The sequence below is a fragment of the Cibotium barometz genome, chromosome 13, assembly GCF_041138505.1.
Source record: "Cibotium barometz isolate CiBa-2024 chromosome 13, ASM4113850v1, whole genome shotgun sequence".
Lineage (NCBI taxonomy): Eukaryota > Viridiplantae > Streptophyta > Polypodiopsida > Cyatheales > Cibotiaceae > Cibotium > Cibotium barometz.
Genome location: NC_141058.1, coordinates 33,015,897 through 33,036,062, shown reverse-complemented (window position 1 = coordinate 33,036,062; position 20,166 = coordinate 33,015,897). Strand labels below are relative to the sequence as shown.

The 20,166-nt window shown below is 47.3% G+C and overlaps 1 protein-coding gene across 3 annotated transcripts in view; it reads left to right on the top strand.

Moving 5' to 3' along the window:
- LOC147632611 (uncharacterized) overlaps positions 1-20,166 on the top strand; it is a 171,836-nt gene that overhangs the window by 112,998 nt on the left and 38,672 nt on the right. For all 3 annotated transcript variants that reach the window (XM_086807396.1, XM_086807394.1, XM_086807395.1), the window contains exons 5-9: positions 8,903-8,974; positions 16,566-16,627; positions 16,762-16,843; positions 16,946-16,993; positions 17,121-17,206. In XM_086807396.1, coding sequence (XP_086663522.1) covers positions 8,903-8,974; positions 16,566-16,627; positions 16,762-16,843; positions 16,946-16,993; positions 17,121-17,206 — 350 coding nt within the window. The remainder of the gene's footprint in view (positions 1-8,902; positions 8,975-16,565; positions 16,628-16,761; positions 16,844-16,945; positions 16,994-17,120; positions 17,207-20,166) is intronic.

The following is a 20,166-nucleotide window of genomic DNA, read 5'->3' as shown; positions in this document are numbered from 1 at the left end:
GTAGGGTCAAGTTCATGGCAGAGAGAAAGTTGTCAGAGGTAGAGTTGGTGATGGTGAGTGTAGTGTTTGCTTGCCGAAGATTTCGCCATTATCTTCTGCCGCGACCTTTTGTATTCTTGACAAGCTATACCTTTTTGCCCCAATTGATCAATGGTAGAAACATGTCAAAGGCTGTTATGAAGTGGGTAATTGAGTTGCAGGAGTTTGAGTTTTCCTTCTTAGTGGAAGAAAGCACAAGGGCAACATTGGCAGACCTTTTGACCTATAAGGAAAACCCTGTCTTGGTGAAAGAAGAGGAGGTTAAAAGGGTGGTTGAAAGTACATCAGAGGTTAGCAATGCACATGTCCTTTTTTTTGATGGTTCATATCGGAGAAGCCATGATGCAGCATCAGGTGGCATAGCCCTCTACGACCCCCAAGGGAAGCTTGTTTGTAAGCAGGGATTTAAGGTGGCTGCCCATAGTAATAATGTGGCAGAGTATTCTACATTAGAAACCGGGCTACACATCTGTTTGAAGTATGGAGTGAAGAGGCTATGCATCAAGGGTGATGCTCTTTTGGTGGTGAAACAGGTTCTTGGAGTGTGGAAGAGGGAAGAGCAAGAATCCCTCACTGAGAGAGATGTGTTTCAAGATCAAGAAGTTATTGAAACAATTTGAGTCATGGAGCATTCGACACATAGAGCGGTCTTTGAATGGGGAGGCACATGATGCTGCACAATGGATGATTGGAGAGCTCTTTGTTTTAAGGGCTGATGCACCTCTTTATCTTGGAAGGGAGACACTTGCCCAAGAAGAAGAATTTTTGTTGACAGGGATCATTCCCACGACCATAGAGAAGTCAAAGAAATATGGATTTGTACGAAGAGCATGTAAATATACCTTATTGGGAGATGTTTTGTACATGCAAGGGGCTGATTTGGTGCTAAGGCGTGTACCTTGGAAGGAGGAGCTTTACAAAGTCTTGGAGGAAAACCATGAAGGAGCGTGTGGTGGCCATTTTGCCCTAAAGATCACACTGCATAAGATTTTGCAAGAGGGTTATGTATGGCCAAGCATACAAAAGGATGTGTATCATTGGTGTAGGTCATGCAAAAGGTGCCAAACATTTGGAAAGCGAGTTCTAGAGCCGGAGTTGCGCAGAACTATTTTGGCATTTGATGTTTTTGAGAAATGGGGAATAGATGCAATAGGGCCACTACCTATCACCAGCAGGGGGAAAAGTTATATTTTGACAGCGGTGGATTACCTGTCAAGGTGGGCAGAAGCTAGAGCAGTGAGACACATCACAGCTAAAGATGTAGCAAAGTTTGTATATGAAGACATTTGCTGCAAGTTTGGGGTACCATTAGAGCTTCTTTCAGATCAAGGGCCAGGATTTAGAGCAGATTTGATGGAGTTTTTGTGTGACAAGATGAAGATTAAGCAAAATTTCACCACCCCTTACCACCCACAGTGTAATGGACTAAACGAAAGGTTTAATGGAGAATTGGTGCAGATTCTTACAAAAGTGACAGAGTCTCAGGGCAAGAATTGGGATTTGGAATTGCCTAGTGCTTTATGGGCCTATCGGACATCAGTGAAGACAGGTACAGGATTCACCCCTTTTCGTCTTGTGTATGGAAAAGAAGCATTGCTGCCCATAGAGGTGGAGTTACCTGCGGTTAAGCTTTTACAAAAATTACTGGGGCAGTCTAATGATGCATTCAAGGAAAGGCTTTTATACCTACAAGAGGTTCAATTGGACAGAATGAACTCCTTGAATCATTATTTGCAGATGCAAGACAAGGCTTTGGAGAAAGTAAATGAGAAAATCAAAGAGAAGGGTATTAAGGACGGTGATCTAGTCTTGCGATACAACAGTAAATTGGATAGGACCTTTCAAAAGAAATTCCAAGTGAAATGGGAAGGTCCTTTCAAAGTGGTAGATTGCTTCCCAAATGGAACTTACCAATTGGCTGATCTTGATGGGATGTTACACACCTCAAAGGTAAATGGGTTACGGGTAAAGAGGTACTATGCAAGACTTATGGTGGTGAAAAAAGAAGAGATGCCCCAAGATGTTGTGCCGATGGAAAACGCTATATTTTTTGATGCAGAAGGTGTCACAAGGTTGTTTGCTGCTGCTGATCATGAATGATCTAGCAGGCTAGGGGATGGGCAAAGTATGTTAGGCATTTTTTTGATGCAAGTATTAGAGCATGTGTATATACAATGCATGGCCATCACAAAATAAGACGTGCTCATCTCCGAAGGTTTGAGAGTTTGTGGGCCCCACATGGTCCACGCTATGGTACTGCATGACTTTTGCTTTCCAATGTACAGTTTCATATGCTCTATGAGTAAATGGCTTCTAGTTATGGGTAGCGTCAAGAGGAAGTTAGAATAATGGCCACCGATGTGGAAAGACAAGTGGATGGCAGTGGGTTCCACTACGCGTGCCTTGGATGATGTGTACACAGTGAAGTCACGGCTAGTGTCGGGTTAGTCAATTATGCAGAGAGGCCATCATTTGGGACAATAGGGGGTCCACTCCATGTGATTCGGTGTGCGTGGCGTGACAGAGACGGAGCTTTGGGTGGCTTCCTGTGGAAGCTTTATGCATGTGAAGTGTGCGGTAGACACATGGAAAGTGATAGCTGGCGATCTTAGCCGTGTGGGCTCTCCCGGAGTCCGATTTGGTCACTTAAGGTGCCCATGGATGGACGCTTTCAAGGGCTAGGTCTGAAACCTGTAAAAAATTGCAGAAAAAACCCGAGAGCTGCGTGGAAAGACCAGAGAAATGGGAAGGAAGAACCGCTACCCGATTTTGAGTGTGCTGGGAGACTATTTTGGCCTTAATCTGCTCATACGACCTCGGATTTGAGCAATTGAACATCCTAAGTGGGGGTTTTTGGCCGCTCCGGACGCAGTGGTGCAATCAGTTTGGCCTAATTCCTCATCGTTTGTCTGCTGTTCAACTGTGTGTAAGCTTCTCTTGTGTTTGAAGCTACTGCTCCATTCCTTGAGTGTTGTGGGAGATTTCAGTGTGTGTATTGGCTCATTTGCTCCACGTGTGGTGGGCTGAGACTATTTGGGATAATCCATCAAAGAATTGGCCTTAAGTGGTCTCCTTCAAGTGTGTGTATTGGCATCTGTGTTGAGTGGTGTCTCCCGTAGCGTCTTCTCCTCTTTGTTCTCATCGTGTGTGTGTGTGTCCTGTCTCGGCCAGGCTTGTTGTGAGAGCCGAGTGGTGCCTCCCATTATGTGGGTGTATTTCCAAGAGTGTGTGAGAGGAAAGCTATAGAGGCAGTCCCGAGTTGTTTCCTCCACCGCACAACGTGTGCAGGTACAGCCAGCCAGGTGGTATTCAGGTTCTGTACTTGCAGCAGGTACATCAGGTGCTTCACACGTGTGTAGGTACAGCCAGCCGGGTGGTATTCAGGTTCTGTACTTGCAGCAGGGTACAATCAGCCAGGTACAGGGCAGGTACAGTACTTGCAGCAGGTACAGCAGCAGATTCAGCACATGGGCAGCAGCTGGAGGCGAGTTCAGCAGGTACAGCACACGAGTACAGAGTGCAACAGCAGGTACTGAGCAAGCGGGTACAGATTTTTTTTAGCAGCCATACAGCAGGCGATGGAGAGAAGGTACAGCAGGCAATGGGGAGAAAGAAGCCAGCCACCATTTACGTGGGGAATCATACTAAAGTTCCATGCAAAGCCTTTTTTTAAAGGTTATAAAGCCTTAATACATAATTAACACTTATGGGCACCATCAAAATAAAATGTCCAGCCCCTTTTTTAAATGTGTGTGAACACATTAGGTTATAAACATTAAAGTTAACCATAGCTTATGGATTTTACATTTTAAAAGGGGAAAAATGACAATACTTACCACCTGTTCACACGCCACACCACCAAGTTAGCAAATAGCATTCCACGGTACACTGGGGGCGTCCCCGTCCAGTGTACTGGCACGACATAACAGGTAGACACGCAAACAAGTCTTGCAAAAACAAATTTATGCATGCAGGCATAAATGCATGTGCACAAATAATGGACGAAATCTCCCTTTCATGAAACTTGTACAAGAGGTTCCTGTCGGGCAAAAAACTGGCGCGACAAATATAAATAAATATGTCTTGGTCTTCCTATGGAGTGACAGTCCCATAGGTAAGACACCATCCTGACCATACTGTAGTGAAACATGAAAGCTAGAGCAGACTAGAAATGGAACAAGAACAAAAACAAAAAAAATGAAAGACAAAGAGTTACCTTGAGATGAGTGTAGACAAGACACAAGATTGATACTTTCATTGATGTGACACCTACAATATATAGGTGAGAAGTACAAGATTGAGTAGACTGACTTATGGGATAAATGTAGAGGTGCCACATGGCACTAGACTTAAGACACAAAGACTTAAGTGAAACTAGACTAGAAATAGTACACCTACTGTGCACTTATTTCCAACACCCTCCTTAAGTGGACACTAGGAGGAAGACAAAAAAGACAAGACTAGAAGATAGACATAAAGACTGATAGACTGAGAGACAAGACATGAGAGACAAAAAGATCCTGAGACACCCCTCCTCAAGTGATATCCTCATATGGGTCCACAAGGGTAGGGACAAGATGGATCTAAAACAAGACACAGTTAGATTGATAGACAGATAGACAGACAACAGATAGATAGACAGACAAGACTAGATAGACAGAAGACTGACTTTAGACAAACAGATGGACCTTGAAGACATCCCCTCCTCAAGGGCAATCTCTGCCTCTTGGGTAGGGACAAGAGAGAGGTCAAAAAGCATAATGAGTAAGACACTAGAACCCCTTGACCTACATCATCGGTGGTCAAAGTGGTAGACAAGAAAGGTGAAGTAATCAGAAGGCCCATTCCTCATCATGTGAGGAATGAACAGCAAGATCTGCTGATGTAGATGCTGCAGCAACATGGGCTGAGGTAGATGCAGGGGCTGATGTAGAGGTTTTAGAGTAGCAGTCTTTCTCCTGGTGATTATCACGGCCACAAATGGTGCATGGATGAGCCTTGAAGCAGTCCTTCTCCATATGATTAGTTTTTCCACAATGGGTGCAAGGCTTTCTTACCTTAGAACCTCCTTTCTTTGCTAAATATGCAGTGTCAGTTACCTTTTGTTGTTTTATTCTTTCCTCTTCTTGGAGAGCATTGATGATACCTTTAAGAGTAGGATTATTGTGATACTTGAAGGTAGTGACAAGAGTAGCATAGGTGTCAGGTAAGCTTCTGAGAAGCACAGCAATAGCAATATCTTCGGAGATTGGGGACTTCACTGATGAAAGCTGAACCATAAGACTGCGAAAATAATTGACATAAGAGGCTATAGTAGCTCCCTCCTGCATATATAGATCAAAGAATGAGATCATAAGTGCAATCTTAGAGTTTTTAGAACGGGGTCCAAAAAGGGTATCCAAAGTGATCCATGCTCGAGAAGCAGACTGTATGTCGGAGATGTGATGAATGTAATCATCTCCGTGGACTGCTGCAGAGGTGTAATACAGCTCCTGTGAGTAAGTAGTACAAGTGCTGCTCATCCAGAGAGGGAAGCCGACAGTAGCTGCAGGTATGGAGTGATGCGCAACCTGTAGAGGATGAAGCGCCAGCAGCAGAATCTGGAAAACAGGCCGGCGGACAGCAAAAGCTGGCGGACAGAAGGTTCAGGCCGGCGCAGGGTGGTTCAGAATGTGCTGGGCAGCACGTGCAGCTTGAGAGGCGACGTTGGACAACAAATGCAAGTCAAGTTACACAACATGTGCAGATCTACGCAGGGCAACAGATGGGCTGTGCTGAGTTGAGTGGGACAACTTGGAGAGAATGGCGAAAGCTCATAAGAAAAACAGGGAAACCCTAAAAACTTGCTCTGATACCATGTAGTGAAACATGAAAGCTAGAGCAGACTAGAAATGGAACAAGAACAAAAACAAAAAAAATGAAAGACAAAGAGTTACCTTGAGATGAGTGTAGACAAGACACAAGATTGATACTTTCATTGATGTGACACCTACAATATATAGGTGAGAAGTACAAGATTGAGTAGACTGACTTATGGGATAAATGTAGAGGTGCCACATGGCACTAGACTTAAGACACAAAGACTTAAGTGAAACTAGACTAGAAATAGTACACCTAGTGTGCACTTATTTCCAACAATACAGGGGTGGACCGTGGCACCAACAAGCTCTCGTCCATACAGCGCGAAGCCAATCACACACGGGTGACACAAAATTGGTTCCCGTCCATGTGACGCAGCACTGGTCGCACACGGGTGGCATTGATCTGGCTCCTGTCCATGTGACACTATAAAACTGGTCCTTTCACATGGGACATTAGCCTGGCCCCATGTGAACATGGAACAAATCTGGCCGCTCTATGGAGTGACAGTCCCGTAGAAGTGGCTCCAGAAATGGCGATGGACCAAATGGTGACATCCCCCCGGGCTTCTAAACAATTGTCCTCAACTAAAAAGCCTCAAGATATTCCTATAGAAGCTGATTTTAGTCAGCAAAATAATCCTCATCTACCCACTTTGCATCAATTGGTAAATAATTTTTAAATTTCACAAGGTATCTCTTGGAAAGCTTCCCATGTGGTAACTTTCTCTCCTTGTGAAATACAATCTGCTCTGGCTGAAGGATCTCCTCAAGCTCATCAACTTCTGGCGGATCTTCTGTGAGACAGGCTCCTCTAGATCTGGCCCCACAGACTTCCGCAAAAGACTCACATGAAAAGCATTGTGAATCTTCGAATGGCTGGGTAAAGCAAGCTTGAAGGACACTTCATTGATCTTGTCAATCACTTGGAAGGGTCCATAATATCGAGTAGAAAGCTTTGGATATGATCCCTCTCGTCCTGGCCTCTTCTGAAGCCTAGCTTTCTCAAATTTCAGCAATACCCAATCACCTTCCTTGACTTGCATGTCTCTTCTATGCTTGTCAGCAGCCCTTTTATGCTTATCTTGTGATCTTGCAATGGCTGTCCGCACCTGAGCAAAGGCCAATCTAATATATCATCTCCTTGCAAAGATGCATGAGCTGATACATCCCTCTGCCGAGATATACATCTATCTGAGGTACAAGATCGGAGGAGGTCTTCCCATCAATCGCACCAGGGGGGCGGGCGTGAGAGACAGCTCGCCACACCTGGTGGATTGTAGGACGGGAAGGATCCAAGGGAGGTGGCGTTGAGAAGCATGCTTTGCGAGGCGTCCCGCGACCCTGAGCCCGAGGGTAATCTCGAGTGAAGTGACCCTGTTGGTGACAAACCCGGCACTAATCGGGTTTACCTGCAATCTCCATACATTGCTTCAAAGGACCACTAGGGCCCGGAAGCAAAACATAGTCCTCAAAGAGCTCACATTCACGGGCAAGAACCATGACCCTGGGGACATCATCTGCCGAGGCAGTGACCACTTGGGCAGAAGATGTTGGCGAAGCATGGAGGGGGGGGGCACTTCAAGAACCAGCCCAAAGGTGGACCCGATGGCGTCTAGCATAGGCCAATATGCGCGAGGAAGACCTGGGAATCTGAGAGTAATCGGGAAATGGTTCCGGTCTTCCTCAACAAGGTCAAAATAGCTGGAGTAGGGAAGAAAAAAAACCTTCCTCGGGCCCAATGGCAAAGGACTGCCCTTCAAAACCTCCAAGGCTGCGTCCTCAGAATCAAAATCCACTTGGAAGAAACCTCTTCCAAGCAACCTGACATCCCGAAAGTGTGGAGCAAGGTCGGAAGGCAGAGCCACCAGGACCCAATCCCGAGCCTGGAGACAGGAAGGGTGAGATTCAAAGATTTTGGCAATGAGGGTCGTTTTGGAGTCTTTCTCGATTTCGGCGAAGAGGACAGCGAGCTCGGCTTCGGAAAAAACAATGGTTCGCCCGGCTGAGGGAGAATGATTAGCCATGATGCTAATCGAAGAAGGAGGCCGACTTGAACCCGGATGAGGAGCAATCCGAACCAAGGGGAAGAGGAAGGCAAGGAGGCGGAGGAAAGGAAGGGAGGGTAGAAAAGGGAAAAGCAAAAAGAAACGGGAAGCAAGGGGAGGGGAACTGGACACACAGGCGAAGGGATGCGTTGCGCAAAGGGATGAGGGGAGGCAGAGGCAGGGGCGAACAGCGGTGGAGGAAGGATGGGAGGTGGAGGAAGGATGCGCTGCGGAGAGGGATGAGGCGGAGGAATGAGGGCGGGCACAAGTAGGGGCGAACAGCGGTGGAGGAAGGATGGTAGGCGGAGGAAGGATGGGGGCGAAATAGGCACAGAGGCGGAGGGGTGCAGGCCAAGGTTCGGGGAGCTACACGGTCCTCTTCTTCATATAACTTATCAACCCATACATGATCACTTGCGGTAATTTTTTAATTTCTAAACGTAAACTCTTAAGCACGATCAGACCTTAAACTCTTTATCTCCTTGCGTGTTTATTCATCAATGAGCTTTTTGACTACACAAACTGGCTGAATGCCTGCATTGTCCCATGGATTACACCCACATTTTTGTTTTTACCAGAATAGATCAACAAATGAAACATACAAACCCTCCCTTCTTGTAAAGACCAAGTTTTTGTAGACTTACCAATGTCTGTGTACAATCTTAAGTACATCTATAGCTGCATAAGCTTGCCTTCATGAAAGCTATTTCTATGCCACTTGTTTTTCATGCTTGCTTCACAAATTTTCAAACTCTTTTTGACATGTGAAAGATCAAGAAAGAAGCTCTCCCTCTCAAGGAATTGGAGACCATTATAGTTGAGATGGCCATACCTAAGATGCGGAAGTTCTATCTCATTTTTTCCCGTTACTGTTGTCATAGGGGATTGGTGTAGCTGTATTCAATTTATGGAGATCATTCTGCATAGGAAGTTAAACTTTTATTTTTATGTTTACAGGCCCGCTTAGCCAATTTGGGAGCTTTTGGAGTTCCATGTTTTATCGTGAATGGTCAACTTTATTGGGGCCAGGTTTGTTTTCTTTTTGTTTTTAACCATAAGGAGAATTAAGGGTAGGTTAAACTATAGGCAACTCGATCAATTGATCTTCTCATTTAAGATTTAAATTCTCCCTTAACAATGCCATTCTGTCAACATTAATCACATAAGTCATATGCTGAGGTCATCATTGCGGCACCACGTTATCTGACCATGCCCCTATCCTCTGCGACCTGAGCGACAGCAGAGTGCCCCCATTCCTGAGAGTTTGGTTGAGGACACCGGGATTGGCACACAAATAGAGGAGATATGGGCCACTATCACCTTCAGACAGGGATGAGCTGCAGCGGACCTGGATGTGGGGATTAGAGAGGTTGGATCGCTCTTACAGAGAGCAGCCCAGGATAGACTCATCACTTTTTCGGAGAGCAGGAGAGGAGCCTGCACAGGAGCTTCGCCTCCCTCTGAGACTTCAACAAGAGCAGACCCAGATAGCCTGTGGCTGGAGTCAGAGATGGAGACAGCCCGCACGGAGATATGCTTGATAGAGGAGACGAGGGTGGCGTTCAGGTACCATGCCCGTGCATCCCCTTCTGGACCCAAGGAGGCGACAGGGTCGCGCGGGATTTCTTTGATACCACAGGCCCTCACCATGATTTCCCTCTAGCAGTCCTCATCTGTGATGGGGGGCCCACATTCATTTTCTTGGTTGGTCCCTAGGGTTGGCTGGCCCTCTCCTCTCCACAGAGGACTATAGTGGTGGATGTCTTCAGCGAGTGAGGATTCTTGGCTTTCATGATCATCAGTGGCACCATAGACCCTCCTCTGGCCAAGGTGGCGCATGACAGTTCCTGGTGTCTTTGGTTATGGGCGAGCTGAGTGGGAGTGGCAGGTTGGGCTCTCCTGGCTGAAGGTGTCCTACCACTCCCACTCGCCTGAGATGGGATATCATCAGCAGCATAGCTGCATGGCATATTTGGTGGTCCTGTTTACAGCGAGGCCATCGAGGGTACTCTCACCCCTCCACCTGAGTTCGTCCGCCTCATTTGGATCGATATCATACATACCCTCCGCGGTCAGTAGGGAAAGCTTCAGGGTGGGTTGTATCATGTATAGATGACGAGGGGCCTTCCTGCGTGCATGACGCACGGTCCCCTTTCTCACTGATTGGGCTGGCGAGATTACGGCCTTCGAGCCCCCACGCCTCTAGTCATGGAGGTAAATACTCCTCCCCAGCTTGTATTTTGCCTCTGTTGAGGGTTCTGAGCAGGTACATCTAGCCCTCGGGCTGCCATTTTTTAACTAATAGAAGGATCTTTTTCCCGGGAGAAACAATCCATATGATTAGCTTCTGTCTTCGGGATTGCCCAAAGGTGCAGCACATCTAGTGGAGGATTCATCGTCTAGTGACCTCTGAGCCCAGCACACTTCCTTGCATCACCTAGGCTCATTGCCTGGGCCATAGATGTGGGCATGCCCCTACGCTATGTGGAGGACGACATAGGCCTTGCCCTGCATCGCAGACACTTCTAGGTTACGGCCATCATTGCCGAAAGGTGCAGCAGGTCTAGTGGAGGATTCTTCATCTAGTCACCTCCGAGCCCAGTACACTTCCCTGCATCACCTGGGCTCATTGCTTGGGCCAAAGATGTGGGCATGCCCCTATGCTATGAGGAGGACGGCACAGGTCTTGCCCTGCATCGGAGACACTTCTAGGTTATGGCCATCCTTGCCTCCTCAGTCCCACCAGAGCCTCAGTTGTTCCCAAACGTTCACATGAGCCCAAAATAGAAGCTCATCAGCCTGACACGTTTGATGTGCGAGATGAATTGAGAGTATAGATGGATCTGCCAACCCGCTTGCGGAGACTCTCCGCTCTAATTGGACGGACACTATCCACACCCCACTGGACGTCTTGGCAGTGACTTGGATCAGATTCAGCAGCACGGTGCTGCTACCTTCCTCGGCACTTGGTCCTTTGGCCCCTTCAATATATATATATATATATATATATTGAAGAGGGGGGGGGGGGTGTTCCCACTACATGATCCCAGTGCAGATTTTCCCTCCCCCTCACTGATGTAGCCTCCCTCCGAGAGTGGCCAGCCGGAGGCAACGTCCGTTGAGGGGGGGCTCCAGACTTGTTTGGCAGTACATGATCCCAGTGCAGATTTTCCCTCCCCTTCACTGATGTAGCCTCCCGGCCAGCCAGAGAGGCGACCCCCATGCCCCCCCCCCCCCCCCCCCCTCTCCTCCCGCCCACCCCTTCCTCCCCTTCCTGTCCCTTATTTTTTCCTTTGGTTTCTCTGTCCTTGTATGAGGGGTCTTTTGTAGCTTGCTTCGTTTTTGAGGGTTGTAGTTTCTTTTCTGACTAAGATGTTTCTTTTCTGACCCATAGAAGATCTATTCTTCGCTAAAAGTAGGGAAAAAAATTATAGGCTGAGTTGTATGCATCTAGTTTGTGGATGTGCTTGGAGTCTGAACCAAGGTGCACTTGAAGGTTTTTTATATGCTGTACAATGCTATGTGGCACATGCCGCAACAAACTAGCAATCACCAATAGGTGCGAGGGAACTTGGAACGTATCTAGGGGTAAGCAGAGACCAATATAACCATGGTAAAGGACTGATAAATAGGAATCTTTCCGTCTCCCAATTGGCGCTTCTGGACCAAGATGTGCTGGTGAAAACTGTATGCGCATACTGAGATTATTGTGAACAGATCAAGAAACCCTCATGTAGTCCTCTCCCAATTGTGGAAAACTGCTTTAAAAGGATGCCCTGGACTGGTTTGCATTGATTGCTTTTGTTTGGGGTGTCTGCTTGATGACTTAAACTTCTTCTGGCTGGTTTGCTGCTCCAAAAAACTCCCTTTGAATACTCAGAAAGGGGGCAATCTGCTGCTCAGGAGACGTCTATGCCCACCTGGCACCCAAGATACCGAACTGGGGTGCTGTGGGATCCACCACTGGAAACCCTCAACTGGACACCAAGTCTGAGTGGGGGAGGGAGCCACCCAAAAGCTATGACTTGTGCCAGTTGATCTTCGCTCGTGAGGCAAGGGAAACCACCTCAATCACTGCTGCAAACAGTGGCACGTTCCCCTCACTGCTGGAGAACAAAGCTGCCATGTCATCTGCAAACTCTAAATCCAAGAGCTCCTCCAAGGTCCTGCCTCAGGTCCTTGAGACCTATGCTGCTCATGGCCTCCGCCACGAACAAAACAAGAAAGAAGACCAAGGGGCAGTCCTGGGACACTGATCTAAAGATGGGAAAGCGCTGTCCCAAACCTGGCTGTGAGCAGAGGAGTATAGGGCTGAGATCCCTTGCACCCAAACCTGGCTGAAAATTCCATCCTGATCAAGGTGCCCTCAAGAAGAACACTCTCCCAAACCTGGCTGTGAGCAGAGGAGTATAGGGCTGAGATCCCTTGCACCCAAGCGGCTGAAAATTCCATCCTGATCAAGGTGCCCTCAAGAAGAACCCAGTCCACCCTGTCGTAGGCTTTCTCGAAGTCCAGTAGCAACACCACCAAGACCTCCTGCTCATGGCTTTGGCGAGGATTTTGTAGGCAATATCCAAGATTGTGACGTGTCTCCAATGTTGCACCTCTAGTCGGTCCCCCCCCCCTCTTGGGGATGAGATGGGTCAACCCCTTTGAAAGCCGATCAGGCATGACTCCAGCAACCCTGATCTCATTGAAGGCACTCTGCAAGCCAGCCTTCATGACATCCCAATGCCGCAGGAAGAGGAAGGCCATCCTCGCCTGGACACTTTCCTCGAGAAAGAGCCTGCAGTGCTTCCCCCAACTCATCGATGGAGAACCAAAAAATATTCATAGCCACCAGAATGACTGCCCTTGTGTGCTGCTAAATGCTCTGTCGCGCTGTGGGGAGTGAGGATTGGAGGTAAGGAGAAAGCTGTAGAAGTCCAAGGCGATGGCCCAAACCTGAGGTGGGTCCCTGACTTCACAGTCCATCAGGTCCCCTAAGGTTGCACACATTGTCCTGCCTGTGGTGTGGTCGTGAAGAAATCACATGAAACTGTCCCCTGCCTAAGTCCAGAAGGAGGCTCTGACATGATATGTAGACTCTGATCTCCTGTCCTCCAGGGCACTAAGCGATGTGTGGGCAGCCGCCGTGTGTGCTTCAATCCAGGGGCCATCGCGGGTCTTCTCCTCAAGACGCTGAAGAGAGGCAATGTTGCGGCGATGGCCTCTCCTGCTCATGGAACACCTGGAGTCTGTCCTGATGGGCCACTTGCAGAATCTGGCTAACCTCTTGTAAAGCCTTGTTAAAGTTAAGAGTAGTGGCACCAGGGCTAAAAGAATAAGCCTTGCCTCCTTAATGCTTTGATAGATCTCTATGTCGTAGATGAGGAAGTCTGTGATGCAAGCGGCTCTGCTGGCAGTCTTGATTCCACAAATCACCGAGGTGGAGCATGACGGGGGCATGATCAGAAAAGGTGGTGCCTACTAAAATGCCCCAACTATGCCACCGTGGTTGCAGGCCCACTCATCAACATAAAATTGGTCCAACCTGGCCAAGTTGGGCCCAAGGCCCCGACAATCGGATGTGGAGAGAAGACTACTGGCACTGCGACCAAACTCTGGAAGGTGCCAAGCACCGTGGCAAGGAACAGCTTCTCCCAGGACGCACCCTCGGCACCCGTCACTGTGGTGTCCTAAAACTGCCACTACAGTCCTTTCTGGACTTGATCATGTTATGATCCCCTCCTGTGCACCTTTTTTCATGTGGGGGAGCCACTATCGAGCGTGAGTCTAGAAAGCGATGCAGTCCGCAGCCCCATTGGGGGCATCCATGTTGTGAGGAGACCAACATTGTGACACACCTTAGGGCTTTCCAAGCACATTTCCTTGATACATGACATGGCTAGTAGAGGTCGGATAGGTGACTTGGCTAGGCAAGCACCCAACAACACTGTACCATTGGCTCTCACGCACATGAGTGGCACATCGGCTCTCCACCGGCCAAGGTGGCCAAAGAGAGACTATGGCGGCTATGGATGTGGGAGGGCCAGCCTATTATGAGTCTCCACGGGCTGACCAACAGCACTATACCATTGGTTTTCACGCACATGAGTGGCACATCGACCCTCCACCGGCCAAGGTGGCCAAAGAGAGACTATGGCGGCTATGGATGTGGGAGGGCCGGCCTATTGGGACCGGGGAGAGTGGACATGGTAGGATCCAGCGGACAGAGAGGAGCCACCGGATACCCTCGTCTTTGCCTACACTGCACGGTTGGGCTGCAGGATTCAGATGTTAGAGGTGGATGGCACTCCAACAGTAGCAGCACATTGGCATCCTGCCACATTTTCCGCAGATTTCTGGAAGCGTCTGTTGGACAGCTTTTGATTGCGGAAGATCACCCTTTTCTTGTGGTAGCTGGTGCACAGGAGCTTAGCTGGTTGCACTTGGTTGGCCATTGGGGGCAGAGCAGCATTATGTCAGAGGTGTGGCCATCCCTAGGAGTCTCAACATCACTGCCTTTGGGATTGCCCAAAGGCCGAGCAGGTTTGGCAGAGGTTCCTACACATTTTCTCTATGGATCAGGCTCTTGCCCGTATTGTTCCGTGGGGACTGTTGCTTGGGCCACTGAGGCCGCGATCCTCATGCGGTATGAGGAGGAAGGTGGGGGACTAGCCCTTCAGGTCTCTCACCTTTATATTTCCACTATGCCAATTCCAGCTCCGCCTACTGGTCGTTGGACCCCAGGTTCTAGACAAAGATGGGATATTTGCAGTAGTATAGCCACATGGCATATATGAAGAGCTTGTTGCAGCGAAGCCATCGAAGGCACCATCACCCCGCTCATGGAGTCTATGTGGAGCATCTGGCTCGATATCATTCATACCCTTAGAGTTCAATGGGGGAAGCTTCTGGCGGTTTAGATTACATGAGGAAGCGTCGGGAGGCCTTCCTTAGGATCTGGCGGCATGGTCCTTTTCTTACAGATACTAGGGGTGAGCCCACTTGGCATTACAAACCACAAACCACCTGTGTGGTTATATCCCCCCCCCCCCCCCCCCCAACCACCCCCCAACAACATTGTATGAGATAGCCTTCTCCTAGAGCGGCCAGCCTTAGAAGTGCATGCTCCTCTTTGTTCATCTTGACTCACATTTCCCTTTGCAAACGGATTTGTACTTAGCCATTTTGGCTGTTTTATCGGTAACTAACAGAAGGATCTTTTTTCCCGCAGGGGAGGGGGGGGGGTGGGGGAAACAACAACAACAATATACCATGTATATACGTGGCCTTGGTAATCTTCATTTTCATCTGCATTTCTCAACAATATACCATGTATAGAGCATTTCTCTAAGAGCGTGGTCTGGCCAGAAGATCTTAGCAATGCTTGGGTTGAGAACTAACAACTTCATTCTCAGTTATATTTTGTACTTGAAGTACAGTTGTAACACTTTTTTCTTTAGATTAGTAGTTTAGGACTCTTTTGTGTGCTTTATGTGTGATTTCGCCGCACTCTTTTCTATCTCTAAAAACCCTAGCACATACGCATGAGAGTTGGTATCAAAGCCTAGTGAACCTGCAAATTTTTTTCCTTTTCTGGTACTACCCATGTCCGTTTACTGCTTGGATAGGGTAGAGCCCTTAGGTTTGAGCCCTTAGGTTTAAGGAGTGCATAAGTCCAGGTTTGGGAAAAGTCACTATTTGTGTTCTTTTGGGTTCATAGGTGCTTCCCATATCCCACCCACCCTTTAGTGTAGAGCTCCTAGGTTCCAAGCGTGCACAAGTCCGGGTTCGGGAAAAGTCACTATCTGGATTCTTTCTATTGTATAGGTGCTTCCCATATGCCACCCACCCTTTCTCAGTGTGAAGGGCTACAACCCTTGCAATCATTCTTTATCATTAATCCTTCTCAGATCTTCCAATCGGGTCGAGAAAGGTGGTCTCATGGGTAGAACAATCATGCTTCCTGGGCTATGCAGGTCCTGAAGGAGGTTTTGAGGTTCTGGTAAAATCCGTAAGGTCATGCTTTTTGTGGTTGATAGCTTATGGTTAATCAATGAAGAGCTGTCACAGGTGCTGCACTTGATTGCTCTTATATGGTTTTCCCCACAGAGTCTATTCAGCATTGCATTGTGCATGTATCTCAGGAGATAGCCATTTATCTCACATGGTGGCTTCAGTATCAGGGGTAGCACATATCCCCACAACTTGCCTCTCCACTATGCCAGTTTTTCTGATCAGATACTCTTGCATCTATTCGAAATAGGATTCATGGACCTTCTAGGACTGCCCACCCTCATGTTTATCTGGAGAGAGAGCGCCCCCGCCCCCACCAACAATCCCCCCCCCCCCCCCTCCCTTCTTTTTCTCGGCCCTTAATGTTAAATCCCTGATAACATGACAAGACAAGACATTATCATGGGTTTATCATTATCGCTGCAGCATGTCTCTTATGGAGGCTGTATCCAAAAGAGCACATTATAATGGGTAGCACAGAATTCCCACAGAAGATCAATGTGCTTTATTGAATAAAATTATATTGTCCAGGAAGGCCTAAGCATAGAGAAAGAAGCAAAAGTTATGGTAGAAATGGAAAAGGTTTACATAAATGCAGTGATGTGTGTACAAATTGCAGGATCGCCTTGTTTTTGTGGAGAAAGCGCTTGGTATGTTGCCCATGCCCAGACGTGTTTTAAGGTGGAATATAATCACTTTTGAAACATCAGTACTGCAACTAATGGCTATTCCTATTTAACATGCTTAATCATGAAGATTAGGTGGTCCAGTTGTTTGAACTCTTGTGGTTGACATGACTTCTTGTTTTTATGCAGGTTAGCGAGTGGGCATAAACCTCATACACTTCTGTACTATCACGATTTTAGCAGTCCCTGGTCATTCATGGCTTCCCTGCAGGTAGTGTTTGGGAATGTCTGGAACTGCTAAGCTGTCCTCTATAGCTCTCAATTGAGCTTTATACAGCATGTACTACAATTTACTTAAGGGTGATAATTGCAGGTAGCAGCAATAGCAAAGGAAACAGGAGCCAAGCTTGTGTACAAGCCGGTATTGTGCTTAATGTGTTTAGAACTTTTAGACAACAAGAATTGCTTGGCACGCATGTGCTTTGGCATGCATGTAAATGTGCGCAAAAGAGTCATTAACCTTCTCTTTCTATGTTCTTATTTTGCAGTTCTTACTTGGTGCTCTTTTCAAGGCCATCAAGACGCCAATTGTGCCTTTACTAACTCTTGCTGGTTCTCGGGCATCGTATGCTAGGTTCTTTCTTTCCATATCTCTGCAATGATTGAAGCCTCTTTTCAAGAAAATGTGCATTGCTGAATCAAATCTTATAATGTCATAATAAGTCACCCATGAGACTCATTTATTTTTTTGGTGCTCATATTAGATTAGTTATGTTGATTTCACTGTAAAATTTATCAGGGTGAGGGGTAGGTTTGTTCACTCATATATTTATTGCAGACCATTTTTATCCAGAATGGGAGCATCCTGGACAACATCTCTACTTTTCGAGAAGTCTTCTGCAGCAGCTGAGGCATCTGGTCAGGATTCAGCGCTGCTTCTTCTTGAGTTCGAGAAGGGCTAGGTGCCTTTTTCAGAAGCACAATGCTGCAAATGGGCTTAGCTTCTGCCTGGGTTCTTGTCTCTGCTGCCCATAGTTCAGGGAGTGAGAGGACCGGTCGGTTTGCCAAGGCTGCCCCTTGCCCCCTACGTTTTAAGTTTTCTTGCTCGTGGTGGAAGCTATAAACAATTCTCTCACATGACACAAGACTTAAGGAACTACACCTCCCCATCTGGAGTCACGAGAAGATCAAAACTTTGGGGTTGCAGATGACACAGAAACATACCTGGTAGGCACTGAAAACAACTTGAGGAGATTCATAGGTGTCAATTTGATGGCTTCAGATGCTCAGACCAACTGGGGAAAGTCCTGTGGATTTTGGGTGAGCAGGCCTTGACACCTTCTTGCTGTAGCAGAGGCTTTTTATTGCATCCCTAGGCATTGGAGCCTTGGAGCAGTGGTGAAATCGGTTACTTTGGTTTCCATTTGGGAGTGGATGTATCTCTATAGCAGCATTTGCAAGAAACCCATGTACTGTAACCACCATGGTGAGCATCTATCCTACCATCAAAAGATGATAGGGAGAAATTTGACTCAAGCATAGGAAGTGCCATGTGTGGTTTGGGAAGTTATCATGATTCACCACAATGCCAAACAAACCCGTTTCAGCCTTCTATCTTGTAAATGTGTCCCCTCTAGAAGTTGAGAGTTGGTGCACATATTATCTCTAGAACTAATATGATTATCCAAGTAGTATTAAACATAACTGATTTAATGAGCCATTTGTAGTTTCACATCACAAGAGAGTTTATACTTACACATGCATTTGACTACTGACGAGATCAAGTAGGTGGCTATCCTCGATCACACAAATGGCAAGATGGGGGGCCATAGGGCTCCACATAGCATGCTCAATGGTACCCCATGAACGCCCATGCCAAGGTCTCTTGGGACACTGTCATTTTGGCTCTTCATGAGGGTAGACTTGGTATCATCCACCGACAAATTTGTAGCCCATCTTCCTTGAGCTTGGGGCAGTCTGTGACGAGCTCTCTTTTAGAGCCCATCCAATGCTAAGGAAGAGCATCTGTGGGAGCCTTTGATTAGGAATGGCTCATTGTGTGTGTCTAGTGATCACTAGCTCAGCCACAATCCTATATTTCTTGGGGCATTTGAAATGCGCCCCGCCAAGTCCTATGGGTCATGGCTTTTCTTCCTCTAGATCAAGCTTGAGCTGCAACAACATACGGTATGTCCACATGGTGGGTGTGACCTCGTTGACACTTTTGATTCCACCATTGCACACATGGGTCGATTTCTTTTTATCCTCCTTCCCCACCTCTGTGGATGGCCATTTTCACCCCCTACGACACATTCCTATGTGTCCTCGATTTCAGGGAAGACCTCCCCTTCATGGTTCTCTTTATGCACAAGGACTGTGAATCTGTCATAGGATACCTGTGAGAAGAACCTCAGAGCTCCCATGCATGGAGTCCTGGTTGTTGGCTTCCATGGCCACACTCGGTAGATTGATTCATCTCCTCTAGGATGGCAAAGGACCTTTCTAGTATCTGTGGATTTCGGAGACCCAACCCATGGCCTGTTTGCAATGGGATCGAGGAGAGTGGTCCTGGTGAGACTCCATAGCATGACCAGCCAGTATACTCCTTGGCCTACTCAGCCAACCTTGAACACTGGATACTTCATTGATGAGGCATTGTCCTTTACTCAAAGCAGTGTTGGGTAGCTTGGAACATGACGGGCCCCATCCTCTTTGAGCTCTAGTAACACCTTTTCAGCAATTTCTGTCCCTTTTCAGCCAACCTTGAACAGTGGATACTTCATTGCAGCAGTGTTGGCTAGCTTGGAACATGACAGTCCCCATCCTATTTGAGCTCTAGTAACACCTTATCAGCAATTTCTGTCCCTGCAAGATCTCCACTTTATCAAGCGCACTTCCCATTGAGGTCTTATGGTGGGAGCACAGTTAGCCATGACCAGTCAAGCTCTTGATGATGCATAGCAACATTGGAGTCCCATGGCACTATCTTTGGGACTGTGCAGGATCTGGTGCAGAATCTCTCTTCACCCAGGACTGCCATAGCAAACACACTACATCACTTGGAAATCACAATGTGGTCGCATGGGCAGCCGAGGATGATCATGCCCCCTTTTACGAGGACAGTACAAGCTGACTTCTAGCAATCTAGTTGACGGTAGTCACAATGGCGAGCAAGGTTCTTGTAATAGAGTAAGCCATCTTTATGTCACGACTCACGAGACTTCCTTAAGGAGATGATCAGTCACTGAGCAGCTTGGCAGATTTGGTGGGCTCGCTACCTCGAGACAATAGAGGGGTCAGCATGAGATGGTGCCTTTATTTTTGTATACATGTTTATGTTTCCTCTTGCTTGTGTCCAGTACTAGGTTTGTTGGTTTCCATACATTGATTGACAGCTTTATTGTCATGTTTATGTTTCCTCTTGCTTGTGTCCAGTACTAGGTTTGTTGGTTTCCATACATTGATTGACAGCTTTATTGTCTGGCATATATAGCAAGCTGTCCCCAGCAGAAAAAACAGGATTTTGCATGCTGAAAATTGGCTTGCTTTAAAAAGGCTTCATTGACATTTTCTGTACCATACAAGAGGGTATTT